This window comes from Leptonychotes weddellii, chromosome 1 (assembly GCF_054177405.1).
Source record: "Leptonychotes weddellii isolate Sample4059 chromosome 1, ASM5417740v2, whole genome shotgun sequence".
Lineage (NCBI taxonomy): Eukaryota > Metazoa > Chordata > Mammalia > Carnivora > Phocidae > Leptonychotes > Leptonychotes weddellii.
The window spans coordinates 150283277-150301117 of record NC_138369.1 but is presented as its reverse complement, the minus strand read 5'-3'; the positions used below and the strand labels follow the sequence as shown (position 1 = coordinate 150301117).

General features: G+C 38.6%; 1 protein-coding gene across 3 annotated transcripts in view; it reads left to right on the top strand.

Annotated features, from left to right (window-relative positions):
- The first annotated feature begins 483 nt into the window (after positions 1-483).
- The window catches only part of TBC1D23 (TBC1 domain family member 23), a 54371-nt gene continuing 37013 nt past the window's right edge, over positions 484-17841 (top strand). For 2 of the 3 annotated variants that reach the window (XM_081797920.1, XM_081797911.1), the window contains exons 1-2: positions 484-538; positions 742-898. In XM_081797920.1, the coding sequence (XP_081654046.1) occupies positions 499-538; positions 742-898 (197 nt within the window). In that variant the 5' untranslated portion in view covers positions 484-498. Of the gene's footprint in view, positions 539-741; positions 899-17841 lie in introns of those variants that run through there. The other variant, XM_081797930.1, reaches the window with a different exon arrangement.

Genomic DNA, 17841 nt, shown 5'->3' with positions numbered 1-17841 from the left:
TGTGGACCGAGCTTGCACATGGAGGCCAAGGTGCCCATACTTGTGGAGTGAACTGGAAAGGAAGTAGGGTGGGAAGAGAAGAAATGTGGCGGCTCTATTTGGGACTCCAGGAATTCTAGATATCTGAATTTGGATTTGACCTTCCAGGTTATTAGGAAGATACATATAAAAGTGGGAGGTTGGAGCATATTTCCTTTATTTTTAGCGCTTGTTTTCAAACAACTTCAACTTCAAACAACTTCCAAATATTCAGGCACAAAGTATGCGGCCACCATTTGTACTTTTGACCGCGCCCCACAAATAGGGGTGGGCGTGACCTTTCTTACACCCAACTCTTTCCGCAAACCGAGTTGTTACAGCAGGAAATGACTAAAGTGTGGCTATACTCCTACCTTCACCTTCCCTGTGGAATTCCCCCCTCTCCAACTCTCTCCACTAGTTAGGACTCCCGATACTGATTTTGTTAAGAAGGACGCCGAGACGTAATGAAGAAGCCAAATGGACGCTAAAAAGCGACGCTCACAAGGCCTTTCACCAGGTCACGCTCCCTCATCAAGCTCCGCCCACTCTCCCTACTCCCTCATTCCGTCCGGGTCCCCGGGGCATCCTGGGACATGTAGTCTTTGAAAGGGCAACAGCTTTGACTAAGTCTCCTCCCCCAAGCTGCCTTTTGCTCTGGGGATGTCGTGACGTTGCGTTCCTCCCGTCTCTTGCCTCCTCCCTCTTTCTTTTCCTCTCCAGAAGCTCAGTCCCAGACTTCCGAGAATCTTTTACGACATTGGGTCTCCGAGTCGGTCCCGGCGCCGGGTCCACTTTTCGGCAAAGTGACGTGGACGTCAACAGCAATGGCGGAAGGAGAAGAGGTTCTGCTAGGGCCAACGTCAAGCAGTGACGGCTGGTGAGTGAAAGCCCAGGGCTGATTCTTATTGCCCCTATATTCTGCCTTCTCACCATCCTGCCCGTCCTTGAGGCACTGGCAGGCGCCAGCGTGGAACGGGAAGACCCGTCCTGGACAAAGTCCACTGCCCAGCCCCGCCCCCTCTGCCGGCCGGGTCCTTTCAGCCAATTCGTCAAGCCAGAGGGGCTGAGGCACGACTCCAAGGGAGAGGGGTGTCGTCCAGGTCCTGGGCCTCAGTTCGGTCCTCCTGTTTCGTTCACCGGTCCAAAACGTGCTGGAGAGGGTGGCTTCAGGGCTGGGTTTGGCCGGAATATGTGGCCCTGGGAGTTAGAGTAGGTTGGTTCGGAAGGAAGTTGCGTGGATATAGATCTGAGGCGCTAGAATACCATTTGAAGACAAGACACTTGAAATTACCACCGCAACCTTTGCCTGAGAGGTTGAGAGATACACCCAGGGAGGATCCCTCCCACAGAGTTGAGATATTTTTTATCCTAGTTTTTATTTCTTGTTTTGCATTTCAACAGTTCCCACTATTCGTCTCACACAAGTCGTCTTTTTTCTTCCGACCACTTTCCTCACAGCTCAGTCTTTACAGCTTTGGATGGTTTCTGGACATTGCTCTTGCTGCTCCCAAGCCTTTGCGTGCTTACCTGACTTACACTCAGGGTTGTGGGGGGGGGGGGAGGGACCTCCAATAATTTTCGGTGGACTTTAATCACCCAGTGTCGTTAATCTTTGGGAAAGGCCCCTACTTTTGAAATAGTTGATCTTTAAAATACATTTTTAGGGACAATATCATAAAAAAATATGAAACCCTTAGAGGCTTTTTGAATTTTTATATTTAAGTATATTGACCACATGTATTAGATAGTTTTAGATTTGCTTTTTCATCACATGACATGTATACAGCTCATGTAATAAAGCTGTTTGCCTAAAATTATACAGGACATTTTAGACATGGACTTTAATCCTTGAGAAAGAAATGGAAATCATTGAAAGGGATAGATAATATAGTAACTGAGAAATTCAACTTTCAATTAGCAGACATCCAGTATCACCTTAGTGCATGCATGTACTCTCCAAGGTGTAAGAGGAAAACTTACCGGTGACCTACGTGTAGTTTCTTTTCTCAATTTGCTTATATTGGAGCTGTGACAGTTACACTAAGTAACAAGGTAAAATTGATCCAGCTCTTTGGGAATGTGAGTGAGTGTTACGGGATTTCCGGGGGGGGGTGGGGTGGGGTGGGCAGAAGCCACTTCATTTGCAGTTATTGGAGAAAGCTTCATGGAAGCAAAGGTGTTTGAATTAGGCCTTGAAGAATCAACAGGATTTAGACTAGTGTTGTCCAATAGAAGTATAATGTGGGCCACATATGTAATTTAAAATTTTCTTTTTAAGATTTTTTATTATTTTTTTTTAATTTTTAAGTAATCTCTACACCCAACCTGGGGCTCAAACTCACAACCTGAAATCAAAAGTCACATGTTCCCCCAACTGAGCCAGCCAGGTGCCCCTATAATTTAAAATTTTCTAGTAGCCACATTAAAAACTAAAACAAAAAGCAGTTGAAATTATTTTATTATATCCCGAATATTATTTCAACATATCATTGTTATACAAAGAAACCAATTAGATAATTTTACATCTTTTTTGGTAAAAAGTCTTCAAAATTCAACATGTATTTTACCTTTATCCTACATCTCAATTGGATCTAGCCACATTTCAAGTGTTAAATAGCCACACATGGCTAGTGGCTAACATTGGATAGTGCATTCAGATTAACAGATGGGAAAGGCCTCTGAATGGAGTAATTGTGTGAGTATGGACATAGGCAAGAAAACTAATGATTATTTGGAGAGTGAGGACTAGAACTTCATGAAATTTGCTGTCTTGGAAGTGTGAATTTTTGTATCATAAACCTTCTCTGTTCAGCTTATTGGAGGCCATGAGAAATGTTTCTAGAGTTAAAGCATCTTTGAGAAGTTCTTAGGAGGATTGTGAATATGAGCCTGATTCACAGAGGCAAGGAACATGGAGCTAATGGTTGTTAAAGTAACATTTGTTCTCTTCTAGGGTTGTTGTATCTTTTGTGTGACCTTCAATTTTTGTTGTTTATATTTTCATGAATGGAGGATTTCCGTGATTTCTGCTCTCCTTCCATTCTCATGTAATCATTCTCCTTTTTCTCTGCTTACTCCAGTCAGGGGTGTCCCCTAGGAGTGAGTTTGAATACAATCAGAGAAGACATTTGGATTTGGAGCCATAGATTTGGTAAAGCCTCTGTTCTTAGACTAGTGAATGGATTGTTATGGAATAGGCAGGGTTTACTCTTTCCAAAAAAAAGTCACTTTTTTTTTTTTTTTTTTGGAGAGAGAGTATGTGTGGTGGTGGTGGAGGGGCAGAGGGAGAGGGAGAGAGAGAATCTTAAGCAGGCTCCATGCTGGGCTTGATCTTTTGACCCTGAGATGATGACCTGAGCTGAAATCAAGCGTCACATGCTTAACTGACTAAGCTACCCAGGCGCCCCAAGTCACATTTTTATTGTAACTTTTTCTGAAATGTGTTATATATCTCGTTGCCTAACTGGAACTTAGCTCAGTGACTTAGGATCATTCAGTTTACAGATATAAGTGTGTAAGAATAAAACTAGGTCCCTGTCCTCAAGGAATTTGTGGTCTAGTTAGAGGAGGCACATTTAAGAATATCAATTACTATTATACTTCTGTATTATAGTGTGACCTATTTAGGCAGAAAGGGTAGATTGTTGCTATGTTAAATGGCCCCATACAACCATCTCTTTTTGAGATTGCTTTTTGTTAGTTTTTTTGTTTTCTTTCTTTGTTAGTGGTATTTCCCAGTTTGTTCTTAATCTGTGAAACTAGGTAGCTGACCATGTTAAAATTGTGTATACATTTGTAAAATGGCTCAGGATGGGGCCCAAAGATCTTAAAAGTACAAGGTGACACTTGCATATTTTCAGTTATGTTCCAGGCCAGTGCTTCTCAAAATTTAAATGTGCTTTAGAATTACCTGGGGATCTTGTTAAAATGTAGATTCACTAGATTTGCTTGGGACCTGAGATTTCTGACTGACTAGCTAATAGGTGATGGCAATTCTGCTGGTTCATGGACCGTACTCTTTAGCAAGGTTCTAGGTGATGTATAGCTCAAAATGAGTTGGCCAGAGGAATTTATCTCTATATATTACCTGCTATATTTTTTCCCCTAACACATTATGCTGTAATTTATCTGATTACATGATTTATCATTGCTGTTTACATAGTGAACTTCTCAAGGGCAGCGGCTGATAGCAGGTGGCTCAGTAGATGTTTATTGTCTGAATGACTTTTGTAAAATCATGTGCAATAACATACCAACCTGTCATTTCATATACATTTTCTGACTCCATTGTTTTTGTGAACTGTGTAATCGTATGCTTGTATGCCCACCTTTTCAGAAAATAGCTCTCTAACTTTCTGAAACTGCAGCCACATAAGCTCAGAGGGTGTGGAGAAATCTTTTAAAAATGTTTATAGCGAGTTTGAAATTATTATTAAAAAAAAATTTTTTTTTCTATTAAGTAAACTACTCCCAATATGGGTCTTGAGTTCATGACCCTGAGATCAAGAGTCTCATGTGCTACTGACTGAGCCAGCCAGGTGCCCGCGAGTTTGAAATTATTTAAATTTAAACAAGCTGTTGGTTTGTAAAAATCAAACAAATGTTAAATTTTTACAGTTCAGAGATTGATAATTACTCTTCTCGGTATTGAAGCAGTCAGCCTTGGATTTGAACAAAAGTTTCTCATTTTCTGAGGCGTTCTTTCTGACATAAGGCCTAAACATCTAAAGTCATAATTTAAAAAATATATTTTATATAGATACTAATTTTACAACAACGGTTGGTATCCTGAGTTTAGTTTAAAATTTTTGTACAATATTCACTTTATTTTTTTTAAAGATTTTTATTTGAGAGAAAGAGAGAGCACATGAGAGGGGGGGAGGGTCAGAGGGAGAAGCAGACTCCCTGCTGAGCAGGGAGCCCGATGCGGGACTCGATCCAGGGACTCCAGGATCATGACCTGAGCTGAAGGCAGTCGCCCAACCAACTGAGCCACCCAGGCGCCCCTGTTTTTAAAGGTAATTCCTAAATAATAATTCAGTTCTAGGATTTTGCTCCTGTGGATGTTAGTAATTGGTTTTTGCGTGCCAAAAAAAAAGTATTCAGTTAATTTATTTTCCTTTATTTGTACTTACTGTAAAGAGTCCAGGTGCATTCCTTATCTTAGAGGCAAGTCAGGTAATTCTGGAGCACCCTGTTAAGTATGCTGCAATACACAGCCAACTTACGAGTAGGTGTCTTCTGAACAGAATTGAGAAACTATGTGTGGCAAATCATTGCTGCTGCTTATGCTAAAATGTGGATTCTACTTGGTATAAACTAAAAACAGTGGCTTCCCTCATGTCTCAAAAAGCAAAACAGAGTTTAGCAAAGCATTCAGCAGACATTAACTAAATACTGGTTATATTCAAGCTGTTGTGTGGTGTTTTAGAAAAAATTTGAGACAGATTTAAAGCCAGAAGTTGCATTGTTTTCACTTGCTTGAATAGGATTATATAGCTTGAAAGGGGACAGTGCTTGAAGTAACATATTTAGATATTGAGAATTTTGAATGAAGAATAAATCAGTCCCATGTTAGGCTTACAAGAACAAATTGTTTCTTGTGGAAATGCAAGAGCAGTAAGTTAAGAGCCAATTAAAAAAAAAAGCCTATTTCCTGAAATTTCATGTATATTTGTTTTTAAGAGTCTGTCTAACCTCTGACCTGAGCTGAGAAAATGATCAGTAATTAAATCATTAAATCATTTGTTTCAAGTTTCCTCTCTTTTTCTTGAGAGTTAAAGAAGTTTTTTCTTATCCTTAAGCTGACATAGCATTTCATAGTTGGGTGGGAATGCTGTAGTGTGTGCTTTTCTTGCTTTAAAGCAGTTGTTACATAAAACTAGTTGCTATGGTGATATTTAATAATTTTAGCAGGATATAAGAAAAATACTGTATGTTTGCATAGGGCTTTATCTCTTATGTGATGCTCATATATACTCTCTCATTTGGCTTTTACAACAATTCTATGAGAAGGGGAAGTTATGAATTATTGTAGTTTTCTGGTTAGAGATGAGAAGACAGGCTTAGGATTGTCAGATGACAAACCCAGTTAGTGGAAAATCTGGGACTTAAACTTCTATCTCTTTCAGCCCTGTGTTCTTTCTAAAGTTGATTGCATATATTATGTATTTCACATATACTTAAACTTGACACCTAGAGAGAACCCAATTAAAAGTACGCTAGTTCTGGGGCACCTGGGTGGCTCAGTCAGTTAGGTGTCTGACTCTTGGTATCAGCTCAGGTCTTCATCTCAGGGTTGTGAGTTCAAGCCCTGTGTTGGGCTCTACGCTGAGTGTGGGGCCTACTTAAAAAAACTAAAAATAAATAAAAATTAAAATGTGCTAGTCTATACTCAATCTTGTGTTTTGAAAGGCACACTATTCTAACATATGCATTGTTGAACATATGTATCTGTGGCACCTATAAAACTGTAAGGATATGCATAAGCTGTGTACCACATTGTCTTATATACACAAAAAGGGACAATTCATGATTGATACGGTGGGATGTGATACAGAGCATTATATACTATAGCTTTAAAGCTCTTTAGTTTTCATAATGTATTCTTATACCCTTGCCAAAAATAAATAGATTAGTTTTTGATCTTGAGATATTATGCTTATATATTCACATTTAGATAATATGTACATATCTGATATTATGTGTTTAAATGTATTTGTATAATTATGTTAAGTACGTTATGTAAGTAATATAATTATATTACATGTACCTATATCATATATAAAATAGAATTATTATTTACAGTCTGTGAGAACATAGTAGTGATATTTAATTAGAAAATAGAAGTAATTATACAGTTTAGTAACTTCATCAGCTCAGTCATTTTTCTGTTGTTTTATTCAGGGATATTGGAGAAACAAGAAACTTTTTTTTTTCTTTTTAAAGATTTTATTTAATTATTTCAGAGAGAGGGAGTACACAAGGGGGAGGGTTAGGAGCAGAGGGAGAGGGAGAAGCAGATGACCCCCCTCCCCTGCTGAGCAGGAAGCCTGACACAGGGCTTGATCCCAGTACCCTGGGATCAGTATCTGAGCTGAAGGCAGATGCTCAACCAACTGAGCCACCCAGGTGCCCCAAGAAACTTGGTTTTAAAATAGCTCTCTTGTGGTTACTTTCCCCTTTCAGGAGTTTCTAACGTTTGTTTTGAAGTATAAAAGTGATCCATAGAAGAATGTATTTATCTCATATAGCTGTGCAATTAAATACTAGCAATTCTTGAGCTTTATATTGTAGATTCTATTTAGGTTTAACCACTGACACAAAGGTAAATGAGATTCTCTTTAATCAAATTATCATTGATGATTGCAATGCAAGTTAAAAAAAAAAAATCTATTGTGTATTTCTTTGCCATACTAATCTCCATTGGTAAAGTACCCTTGGAAAGATGTGCAGTGTTGTCACCTCATTTGTAGTAGTGTTCCTTTATTTTCTAAAATGATGGTTTCAAGGAAAGGAATATTGGTAGTGTTTCTTTTCTCATTACATCTTGGATAAGTTTGAAATTTGTGATAGAAATAAGTAATGTGCTGTTTTATGTTGACTTGTGGTGTTTTCATCCTGTTCGTTCCCTTGGGAAAGGACATACTCTCTTTTCCAAATAAACTACTGCTGTGGTGGGGTGGGGGAAACCTGGTACATTTCTTTGTGCATTGAAAGTGCTGGAAAGTCGGGGTGCCTGGGTGGCTCAGTTGGTTGAGCGCCTGGCTCTTGATTTCAGCTCAAGTCATGATCTCAGCCCCACATCCATTGAGTTCTGGGCTCAGCAGTGAGTCTGTTTCTCACCCCCCCCCCACATACACCTGCACTCTCTCTCTCTCTCTCTCTCAAAAATAAATAAATAAATATTCAAAAAAAGGAGCGCTGGAAAGTCACCTCTTATGTATAGAAAAGAACAGTATATTAGGGATTTTTTATTTTGAGGAAGCATGAAAGAGGAAAGGCTTTGGAGTACTCTCTAAAGTCAGCTTCCCATTAGTAAAGAAAATATTCTTCCATTATGCAAGCAAAGGCTTACGGCAAATGCATTGCAACATTATACATAGAGTAAAAGTTATGAGAAGCTGCTTAAGCTGCTTTTTTTTTTTCTTTTGCTTAGGCAAAAATTCCTGAGTTTTTTCTTAGCAGAAGGGGCACACCCCATTGGTACCATTGGTGCAATTTGATCTACATGGATTATGGATCAAAAATAAGTCTGAAGATTTAAAGCATCTGTTCCATTTGTAGTTAATTTTAGTAGTTTACAGAGCAGCGTTCTATGATCTCTGTCTCCTTTGCCTTTTGCACAGTGCTGAAATACTGTAGATACCATGTTCGGCTTGGCAAGCATAGAGGACTAGATTTACACCTTCTTTACTTGGCACAAGATCCTGCTTAAATATAAATTCTGGAGAGGGTTATATTATTTGGTAAGGGAATCTCCCAAAGCTGCTTTTGTGGATCTGATCCTGATACAAAATTTCGCTGATTTTTTTCTAAACCCAGTGAATGGGATTTTTTTTTCTCTTGGCATTCAAATATACAACTTACTAAAATGCTGTAATAAGTGTGTCTGCTTCTGACAAAAATCCAGATAACATCAAGATTTCATAATTACCATATTTTGTTCACATAGACTGTAAGGTATCATGGTCATTTCTTAATATGTCTCATACTGTTTGCTGTTAGAAAGTTTTGATGGAGGCGCCTGGGTGGCTCAGTCTTAAGCGTCTGCCTTCAACTCAGGTCATGATCCCAGGGTCCTGGGATCAAGCCCCACATCGGGCTCCCTGCTTGCAGGGAGCCTGCTTCTCCCTCTCTCACTCCCCCTGCTTGTGTTCCCGCTCTCATTGTCTCTCTCTCTTTCTCTGTCAAATAAATTTAAAAAGTCTTAAAAAAAAAAAGTTTTGATGGTTTGAGGGGCACCTGGGTGGCTTAGTTGGGTAAGTGTCTGATGCTTGATTTTGGCTCAGGTCGTGATTTCAGGTTTGTGAGATGGAGCCCCACGTCAGGCTCCACATTGGGTGTGGAGTCTGCTTGAGATTCTCTCTCTCCCTCTTCCTCTGCCTCCCCCACCCCACTCTCCAGCTTGCTCACTCTCTAAATAAATAAATAAATAAATAAATAAATAAATAAAAATAAAAAACCGTTCTTAGGTTTTTTATTTTATGGTTTGAGATTGGTATTTAAAAATAAGTTATACATGGGCTCCTGGGTGGCTCAGTTGGTAGAGAATGGGACTCTTGATCTTGGGGTCATGAGTTCAAGCCCCGCATAGAGCTTACTTAAAAAATATATAAATAAATAAAATAAAAATAAGTTACACAGTACATATAATGGTCATTGAACTTCATCCATATCTACTGTAGGAGTGAATGTGTAACAAAGTTGTCTTATTTTCATTTCTACCAAATATCACACAAAATATTCAGGAACTAATTAAGGAGTATTGGTGTGGTAGTAATTTGTAACCAGTTTGCTAATAATAGTAGCAAAATAAGTTCAGACAAAGCTTTTGATGCTGATGTGTCAGGACCTGGGCATTAAGAAATAACCAGAAATAAGGTGGCACAAAGTAAGTCATGAAACCACAACTTCACATGTGCAACTTGACACTGTTACACAATCTGGGGCTGGTGCTTAGAACTAGTTAGCTGGTCATTTTTGAGTTTTAAGTAATTGATCAGAGGCTTATGCCTGGATGTAATATATATGTAGGCAAGCTGGCCTGTCATGGTTTAATCTGTGCTCATAGTGATTTACATTCCAGACAAATCCAAACAGACTGCACTTCAGAAGGAGCTGTTCCCAACTTTTTTGAGTGGGTTTCAGATAATAGGACCCAAGATAAAACTTGGAACCGCCAGCTAGATCTCCAGTACCTCGCACAGTGGCTAGCAGGTAGTTGTGCTCAATATATATTGAAGGTTTGAATAAAAGAGTACTTTTGGCAGGGAAAGAAAATTCAGAACAAGGGTTAAAGAGAGGTATAGGAAAGTAACGGAGGGCATCTGGGTGGCTCAGTCGTTGAGCGTCTGCCTTCAGCTCAGGTCATGATCCCAGGGTCCTGGGATCGAGCCCCATATCGGGCTCCCTGCTCCGCGGGAAGCCTGCTTCTCTCTCTCCCACTCCCCCTGCTTGTGTTCCCTCTCTCGATGTGTCTCTGTCAAATAAATAAATAAAATCTTTTTTTTAAAAAAGAAAGTAACGGAAACTTAAGGAGAGTGTTTTAAGAAGAGAATCTTACTTTGCAGCATATGTAAAGAGGACAAGGACTGAGATAGATGATTAATGACTTTTTGGAGCAGTTCAGGAAAAGGATGGAGGGTTTGAGTGAATGAGGAGAGAGTAAGTAGAGATGAGTGGTGATTACTGTTTGCAAGGAGTTGAACTGGAAAAGGAGGGGGAGAGAGTACTTTGAATGGGAGTAGGTCATGTATAGGACCTTTTTAAATAAGCAAATGTGGAAATATTTGAGGGAACAGTAACCACAGGCTATATTGTTCTTTATATTTTTGAATGCTGTAAGTTCTGAGTCCATTTTATCTTTTGGCTCTGTTTAATACTGCTAGCAGACTCAGAAGTTTGAGTAATATCCTATACAGTAAAAATAACATGTTTAAGATGTTTACATAGCAGGGATATTTTATTGGGCTTTTATTGATTTCCTTAATAGTGCAGCTTTTAAATTTTTATTTTTATCAAACAATAATATATCTTAGACCCCAATCACTTTAAGATACAAAATTAATTTTTAAAAATTGGAAAAAAATTGGTAATTGGTTTTTGTCTATAGTTTCTCTGTACTCTTTGGAGTTTAGGTGATTAACGTATATTCTAGGTCCCATGTGGTCTTTTTTTTTTTTTTTGTAATGGATTAGATTTTTTTTAATTTAAATTCAACTAGCCAACAATAGTACATCATTAGTTTCAGATCTAGTGTTCAGTGATTCATCAGTTGCGTATAACACCCAGGGCTCATCACATCACGTGCCTTCCTTAATGCCCATCACCCAATTACCCCATCCCCCGACCCACCACCACTCCAGCAACCCTCAGTTTGTTTCCTGTAGAGAGTCTCTCATGGTTTTTCTCCCTCTCTGATTTCTTCCCATTCAGTTTTCCCTCCCTTCCCCTATGATCCTCTGTACTATTTCTTATATTCCACATATGAGTGAAACCATATGATAATTGTCTTTCTCTAATTGACTTACTTCGCTCAGCAAAATACTCTCTGGTTCCATCCATGTCGATGTAAATGCTAAGTATCCATCCTTCCTGATGGCTGAGTAATATTCCATTGTGTGTGTGTGTATATATATGTATATATACACCACATCTTCTTTATCTATTCATCTGTTGATGTACATCTCTGCTCTTTCCACAGTCTGGCTGTTGTGGACATTGCTGCTATGAACGTTGGGGTGCAGGTGCCCTTTGGATCACTACCTTTGTATCTTTGGGGTAAATACCTAGTAGTGTAATTCCTGGGTCATAGGGTAGCTCTATTTTTAACTTTTTGAGGAATCTCCATACTGTTTTCCAGAGTGGCTGCACCAGCTTGCATTCCCGCCAGCAGTGTAGAGGGTTCCTCTTTCTCCACATCCTCGCCAACATTTGTTGTTCCCCGTCTTGTTAATTTTAACCATTCTGACTGGTGTGAGGTGGTATCTCATTGAGGTTTTGATTTGTATTTCCTTGATGCCAAGTGATGTAGAGCATTTCTTTAATGTGTCTGTTGGCCATTTGTATGTCTTCTTTGGAGAAACATCTGTTGGTGTCTTCTGCCTATTTCTTTTTTTTGTTGTTTTTTTAAGATTTTATTTATTTGAGAGAGAGAGACACAGCGAGAGAGGGAACACAAGCAGGGGAAGTGGGAGAGGGAGAAGCAGGCTTCCTGCGGAGCAGGGAGCCTGATGCGGGGCTCAGGCGCAGGACCCTGGGATCACGACCTGAGCCGAAGGCAGGTGCTTAATGACTGAGCCACCCGGACGCCCCATTTTCTGCCTATTTCTTGACTGGATTCCTTGTTTTTTTGGGTGTTGAGTTTGATAAGTTCTTTATAGATTTTGGATACTAGCCTTTTATCTGAAATACTATTTGCAAATATATTCTCCCATTCTGTAGGTTGCCTTTTAGTTTTGTTGACTGTTTCCTTTGTTGTGCAGAAGCTTTTTATCTTGATGAAGTCCCAGTAGTTCATTTTTGCTTTTGTTTCCCTTGGCTTTGGAGACGTGTCTAGGAAGCAGTTGCTGTGGCCAAGGTTGAAGAGGTTGCTGCCTGTATTCTCCTCTAGGATTTTGATGGATTCCTGTCACACATTTAGGTCTTTCAAAAAGGATTAGAATTTAAGAATTTGGTTTGATTTGGTTTACTTGGTAGACTGAAAGGCTTCATGAATTAAAACAATTTTTTCCATTCAGAGGACATCCTACCTAAAGTTAGAAATTTATCTCAATTTGCTGAGGTGACAAGAATGTTATTCTGAAGTTGGATAGGCTATGAGAAATCATACAGACTATCTAGTAAGTTGCTAGGAATGATTACTAATTGCTTAATTCTAGGGCTATTTCATTATTTTGTATGAATGCTTTCTATTTCTTTAAAAAACATTTATTGAGTGCTAATTTTGCCTTTAAATATTTATTCTTAACTAAATGAAGAGTGACTTAGTGTTTCCACATATGTGTTTTCTCTTTTCTGTGTTTTATTATTATCTCATTTGTCTCAGGATTTCTGTTACGTGTACCCATAAATGGTTCATGTGAACAACTTACTGTCTGACAACTACAGTGAAGGCTTCAGTGCCTATGGAGTCTATCCAGAAAGAGAGTTGAAAAGGACAGATTCAGGCAAGCTGTAGGCATTAAGATGGAATGGAAAGAGGAGTGGGAGGGATACTCTGGTAGAACAGAAGATAATTCATATGCTGTATGAATACTTTTCACCTCTTGATTCATGGTACTGGGACTATCCAGTACTATCCCCATTTTATAGGTGAAGAATGAGTTTGTATTCTAGGTCATGCAGCTGTTAAGTGTATAGAGTCTGATGTCACATTTTCTGATTTTAAATTTTATATTATTTTCTCTGTAATATGTTGCCTCAAAGCCTTTATATCCTCAGTTCCTTGGTGGTCTTGCTATTGAGCTGCCAGGAGTTTGTTCCTTTCCCACGATGGTAGTTAAATGAACTGGTATTAGCTCGAGGAATTAAAGGGGCAAGGCAGGCTCTTCCCCTTTAACCTAAGGTGTGGCTTGAACCCTTCATATGATACACTCCTTCATTGAAATGGTAAATGAGAGTTTGACACAGTAGATTTCATTTGAAAGCCCTAAATTAAAGTATTCCTAAACTTTTTCTGATACAGTTACTTCTTTTATAACATTTTTATTGACATATAATTTATGTACCATAAAATTCACCCATCTGAAGTATACATATAGTTCAGGGGTTTCACTATATTCAAAGTGTCAGGCAGTCATCACCATGATTTAAGTTTAGACTATTTTTATTACCCCGCAAAGAAACCCCCTACCCATTAGCAGTCACTCTCATTCCTTGTCACTCCAGACCCCTGACAACCACTGATTCTGTCTCTGTACATTTGTCTACTTGAGACATTTCATGTGAGTGGAGTCATACAATATGTGGCCTTTGTGTCTGGTTTCTTTCACTTAGCATACTGTTTTCAGGGTTTATCAACATGTTACATGTATCAATACTTCATTCCTTTTTATTGCTGAGTAATATTCCATTGTATGAATATGTTAAATTTTATTTATTCATCAGGTGATGGACTTTTGGATTCCTTCTACTTTTTAGCTATTATAAATAATACTATCATAAGCACTGATGTACAGGTTTTTTGTTGTCTTTTTTATGAGGTAAAATATATATAACATTAAGTTTTACCATTTTAATAGTTATGATTCGGTGACATTAAGTACATTCACAATTATGTACAAACATCCCTCACCACTATCCATTTCCAGAATTTTTCATCATCCCAAACAGACGCTTTATAACTAGTAAACAGTAACTTCCCATTCACCTCTTTTACCTGTACCCCTGGTAACTTCTATTTTCTATCTCTGTCATACAGTATTTACTCATTTGTGGCTGGTTTATTTCACTTATCACTTGTCTTCAGAGTTCATCCATGTTGTACCATCTGTCAGAATTTCCTTCCTTTTTAAGGCTGAGTAATATTTCATTGTATGTATATACCACATTTTGTTTACCCATCCATTGATGGATATTTGGGTTGTTTCCACTTTTTGGCTATTGTGAATAATGCTGCTATGAATGTGGATGTAGAAATAACTGTTTGAGTCCTTGTTTTTAGTTCTTTTGGATATATACCCAGAAGTGGAATTGCTAGATTATATGGTAACTCTCTATAACTTTTAAGTAACTGCCAAACTTTTCCACAGTGGCTATGCCATTTTACATTCCCACCAGCAGTGCACAAGGATTGTAATTTCTCCACATTCTTGCCCTTTTTTTGATACTGGCCATCTTAATGGGTATGAAATTTAGTGTGTCTTTTTGATATTAGCCATTCTTGTGAATGTAAAATGGTATCTCATTGTGGTTTTGATTTAAACTTCCCTAATGGCTAATGATGTTGAATGTCTTTTCATGACTTACTGGTCATTTGTATATCTTTTCTGAAGAAAGAAGAGTTGTCAGATGCCTTGGAAAGGTTAAATTAAGGTAAAGATTTGGATATTGGGCAGGAAGTGGGGAGCATAGGGAGAGTGACCCTATGGAGTGGTAGGGGTGAAAGAGGGAGGAGAAATGACACCGGGGGAGTAAAAGAGGGAATTGAGGAGAAGATGAGGGAGAAATAGTGACATACAATGTTGAGAATTCTTTCAGAAAGCTTGCTCTGAAAGGAACAACCAAGAGTTTGGTAACTAGATGGAAAGGAAAGTTTGGAGGAGCTTTTGTAGTGGTGTTGATGTTGTTTCTAAGGCCGATATTGAGCTTACTGGAAAAAGAGAAAGTGGAAGATAGGAGAGAGGGGATAATTGGTGGCACATGGCCTCAGAGGAGTTCAGGGGAAGAGAGGAGACCCAGGTGAAGTTACCAGTGTTAAGGCTAGGGCAAGGATACGTAGATGTCTGTGCATAGAGGAAAGACAGAAATGATGTCTGGAGGTGATGGTTCGTTGCTTCTGTTTGTTTTTGGAGAGGGGCTGAGATCAAAGGGAAGAGAAGCCTGCTGGCCTATGTTTTTTCTTTCAAGTCAGATGAGATAAAGTGGCTATATAGGTGTTCTGAAGAAAGTGGTGAATAGGAAATTTTCAGCCAGCGTTGATGGCAAGCAGGTAGAGAAGATGGTGAATTTATGATAGCATCATAAAATTGTCTTAATTTATTTTCCCGTGAAGTCTTTATTGAGCAGAGTATAGGAACAAGAGAAGGCAGAATTGGTTAGATTAACCAACCCAATGCTGAGAATATGTAGCTTTCTGAATGAGGCAGGAGGACAGAGGAGTGACATTTAGGGTGTTAAGAATGTGCTTAAGGTCTTAGCCCATGGAGTTAAGACAGAGGACAAGAAGTGAAACATCCTTCTTGTTACTTTCTTCCTGCAAATATTTGTTCATTTTAGACTACAATAATACCTCTCCAAAAAAAAAAAAAAAAGACATTAAAACTGTCCTGTAGGGGCGCCTGGGTGGCTCAGGTCATGACCCCGGGGTCCTGGAATTGGCTCCGGTAGGGCTCCCTGCGCAGCAGGAAGCCTGCTTCTCCCTCTCCCACTCCCCCTGCTTGTGTTCCCTCTCTCGCTGTGTCTCTCTCTGTCAAATAAATAAAATCTTAAAAAAAACCCAAAAAACTGTCCTGTAAGCACTCTACTTGAGTAAACATTTTTTAATAGCTTCCCAGTGTGTGTGGGAAAGTGTGGGTGGGGAGTGGGAATAGTGTACTATTTCTCTAACACATATATGCTGTATGTTAGTTTTTAAACTGCCCGTTTTTTAAAACTTACTATATTTCATTAATATGATAAATATTTTCTGTGTCATTAATTGTCTTTCAGCATTTTAAATTGTTGCCTGGTATTCCATCTACTAATTTAAATCAGTTACTCATTTTAAGACAGCTACATTGTAGTTTTCATAGTCATAATAAGCACTACTTTGAACATGCTTTTAGCTGAATCATTTTACTCATTCGCAATTGTTGCTGACTGAAAGGAAATAAATGTTAAAAAGGAATCCATAAATATTTAAATTGTTCAAGCAGTACATACAAATATATGACGTAAATATACTCAGGCTTTACTGACTGATGCTACATGCGAAGTAAATGTCCTTCTCATCTCATTTCTCTGAAGTAGCCACCTTTCACAATTTTGGGTTTTGTTTTAATGGATACTGACATACCTCTGACCCACTTCTAGTCCCTGGCAACTACCATTTTCTTTCTGTCTCTGTGAATTTGACTATTCTAGGTACCTCAAATAAGTATAGTTGTACAGTATTTGTCTTTTTGTGATTGGCTTATTTCACGTAGCATAATGTCCTCAAGATCCATTCATGTTGTAAATGTGTCAGTGCCTTTCCTTTCTAGGGCTGAATGATATTCCATTTTGTGTGTATATACCCCATTTCATTTATCCATTTATCCACTGAAGTATATTTGGGTTGCTTCCACCTTTGGCTATTGTGAATAATGCTGTTATTAACATGGGTGTACAAATACCTGTTCAATGTTCAAGTTCCTGCTTTCACTTCTTTTGGATATAGAATCAGAAGTGGAATTGCTGGATCATATGGTAATTCTGTATTTTAATTTTTTGAAGAATAGCCATACCGTTTTCCATAATGGCTACACCATTTTACATTCCCACCAACAGTGCACAGGGTTCTAATTTCTCCACATCCTCGCCAACACTTATTTTCTGTTTGTTTGTTTTTTTATAATAGCCATCCTAAATAGGTGTGGTTTTAAAAGACTTGCTTTTTAAATTCTTCCAGACCTTCTTAAGAAGAATAGTTAATAAATAATATATATGCATCATACACTTAACCAGTTGAACTATTGATATTTATGTTTAAAATTGAGACAGTCATACAGCCAAAAAGTTAAAAACAACTCTAATGTCCATTAACTGATGAATAGATAAAATGTAGTATAGGGGTGCCTGGGTGGCTCAGTCAGTTAAATGTCCAACTCTTGATTTTGGCTCAGGTCTTGATATCAGGGTCCTGAGATCAAGCCCCAAGCTAGGTGTGGAGCCTGTTTGAGATTCTGTCTCCCTCTCCCTCTGTCCTCCCCCTACTACCCCTCCATGTGCATGCTCAGGCTTGCGTGTGCTTGCACTTTGTCTCTCTCTCTCTCAAAAAAAAAATAATAAAATGTAGTATATACATGCAGTGCAATATTATTTAGCAATAAAAATCATGTACTGATACATGCTACAAAATAGATAGACTTTGAAAACATTATGCTGAGTGAAAGAAACCAGACACAAAGACCACATAAATAAGATTCCATATATAAGATGTCCAGAATTGGGGCACTGGCTCGCTCAATTGGGAGAGCATAGCATGTGACTCTTGATTTGGGGGTTGTGAATTCGAGCCCCATGTTGGATGTCGAGATTACTTAAAAATGAATAAACTTTAAAAAATAAAATAAAATGTCCAGAATAGGTAAATGTGTAGAGACAGAAAGTAAGTCAGTGGTTGTCAGAGGCTGGGAGCCAGGTGAGGAGGAGTGGAGAATGGTTGATGATAATGGATATGGAGTTTGAGTGCAGAAA